Source organism: Morone saxatilis, unplaced genomic scaffold (assembly GCF_004916995.1).
Source record: "Morone saxatilis isolate NCDOM2014 unplaced genomic scaffold, NCSU_SB_2.0 Contig15, whole genome shotgun sequence".
NCBI classification, from domain to species: domain Eukaryota; kingdom Metazoa; phylum Chordata; class Actinopteri; family Moronidae; genus Morone; species Morone saxatilis.
In genome coordinates this window covers 20,860,062-20,861,836 of record NW_023339707.1, presented here as the reverse complement: position 1 = coordinate 20,861,836, position 1,775 = coordinate 20,860,062, and the positions used below count along the sequence as shown (strand labels likewise).

The 1,775-nt window shown below is 40.6% G+C and overlaps 1 protein-coding gene across 1 annotated transcript in view; it reads right to left on the bottom strand.

Moving 5' to 3' along the window:
* Positions 1-1,775, bottom strand: part of prickle3 (prickle homolog 3) — a 20,669-nt gene that overhangs the window by 4,622 nt on the left and 14,272 nt on the right. The window contains exons 4-6 of the mRNA XM_035656269.1: positions 1,558-1,671; positions 712-849; positions 190-393 (exon numbers count right to left, since the gene is read on the bottom strand). Of these exons, the coding sequence (XP_035512162.1) occupies positions 190-393; positions 712-849; positions 1,558-1,671 (456 nt within the window). The remainder of the gene's footprint in view (positions 1-189; positions 394-711; positions 850-1,557; positions 1,672-1,775) is intronic.

The window sequence follows — 1,775 nt, the reverse complement described above, 5'->3', positions numbered from 1 at the left end:
AGAGAGAGAGAGAGAGGAAACATGGTGCGAAAGAAATTTAAACTGAGTACAGTAAAGTTGCCTCCAAGGACAGTGGGAAACTCAGTTCTTGCTTTCTGACTCCCACTACACTTTGCTTTTAGAGATCTGCTATAAAACTTTGCTACTGGGAGTTTATTTGAGTAGTCGGGATGTTGATGAGACAGTCACCTCGTCGCAGGCCTGACAGCGTGGCTTGAGTCTCTCAGCGTGGTGCCGGCCACAGTAGATCTGTCCGTCCTGGTAGAAGTATATCAGATCGACCAGCAGTTCGGTGCAGGAGGCACACTGGAAACACTGAGGGTGCCAACAGCTGCCGTGTCCTGCCCGACTGGCGAACACCGCTATGTCTCCACCGCAGATCTGTCTGCCACACTGGAAAAATAAATTTGTTTGGGGTGGGGGTGCGGTTCAGAGGGAAGGAAGTTAGAAGGTATATCTTTTAACAAATGGTGAACGCTGTAGGTAACACAGCAATTTGCTCATTCAGCTCTGTCGTCACTAAATCCCAGTGTGCTGTGGCCCCTGAGCTATACCTGCACCTACTTGCACCTGAACTTGCTCCAATCTTATAAAAAGAACTTCTTTTGCTCTCATGTATTTTTTAATAGGCTTTCACTTGTTTTTGAGCTTTATATTGGCCCGTCTTATGAGGGAAAGTTTTCTAAATATGGAATTAAACTGCTGCTTTACCTGCTGGCAGATTGCACCCGTCATAGTCACTGGGAAGAGTCTGACGACGCCTCTGCCCAAGTTTTCTCTTTTCCTCTGCTGACTGAACAAACGCAGCTCCTTCTTTTCCTCCTCGTCCAGAGAGTTACAGTACTGGGGCTGCAAGAAACACACAGATATTCTTTTTTGACATGTGCATACAAATTTATAAACCTCATTAACCATCAGGTTCAATATAATGTATTAAATCTGTCTGTTGTGGTCCTGTTAATAATTCTGTAACTCAAATGTATTGTTTACAGAATACGCCTATTGATCTAACTTATCATCTAACTTTCAAGAGGTTCCTGACAAAGTCCTTTTATTTTACTGGCTATTGGGTGGTACATTAGAAACATACACAGAAATACAGTCATGACATTCATTCATAATTATAAAAGTGAACATAAGATTTTAAGTTAAAAAAGGCTACAATTGAATAATGCAAAGGATTTCATGGATTTAATGTGTAATGGTTAATTATTCCAACCAAATGGAGCCTTAAAACAGAATATTTACCAATTTTTGTATAAACTGAGGGAATAGAGAGTCAAAACTGATCTGTGTTGCTGTTGAAGTTGTTCAAACTGCTCAAAGTAAAAATGAAATGAAACTTCAAAATACATTTTAAATATTATTATTTCTTCTGGCATTTAGAGCCTTATACATATTACAGTGTATGGGGTGGGATGTGGTGGTTGAAAGCAAGCTCAGAATCAATAATAACAACAAGGTATTATTGTATTGTGATTTAGCAAACCTACTAGACTGAAGGATTGTACGGGTTTGGCATGTCACCACTCTATTACAATACACCAGTGGTGTTACCTCACTGTCGTGGGCTGGAAGCTGGTGCAGCAGTTGTTTGATTCGGTATCTCTCCCCTGGACTGTTCACGTAAGGCACCCTGTCCTCTGGCAGGCAGCTAAAATACTGATATACCTGTATAAGGAGAGAAGTGTATTCACATTAAGGCCTAAATGATAGAATACAGGGAACACTTTATTCAATTACAGAGCAATTTATTCAATTGCAGTCATAAATCA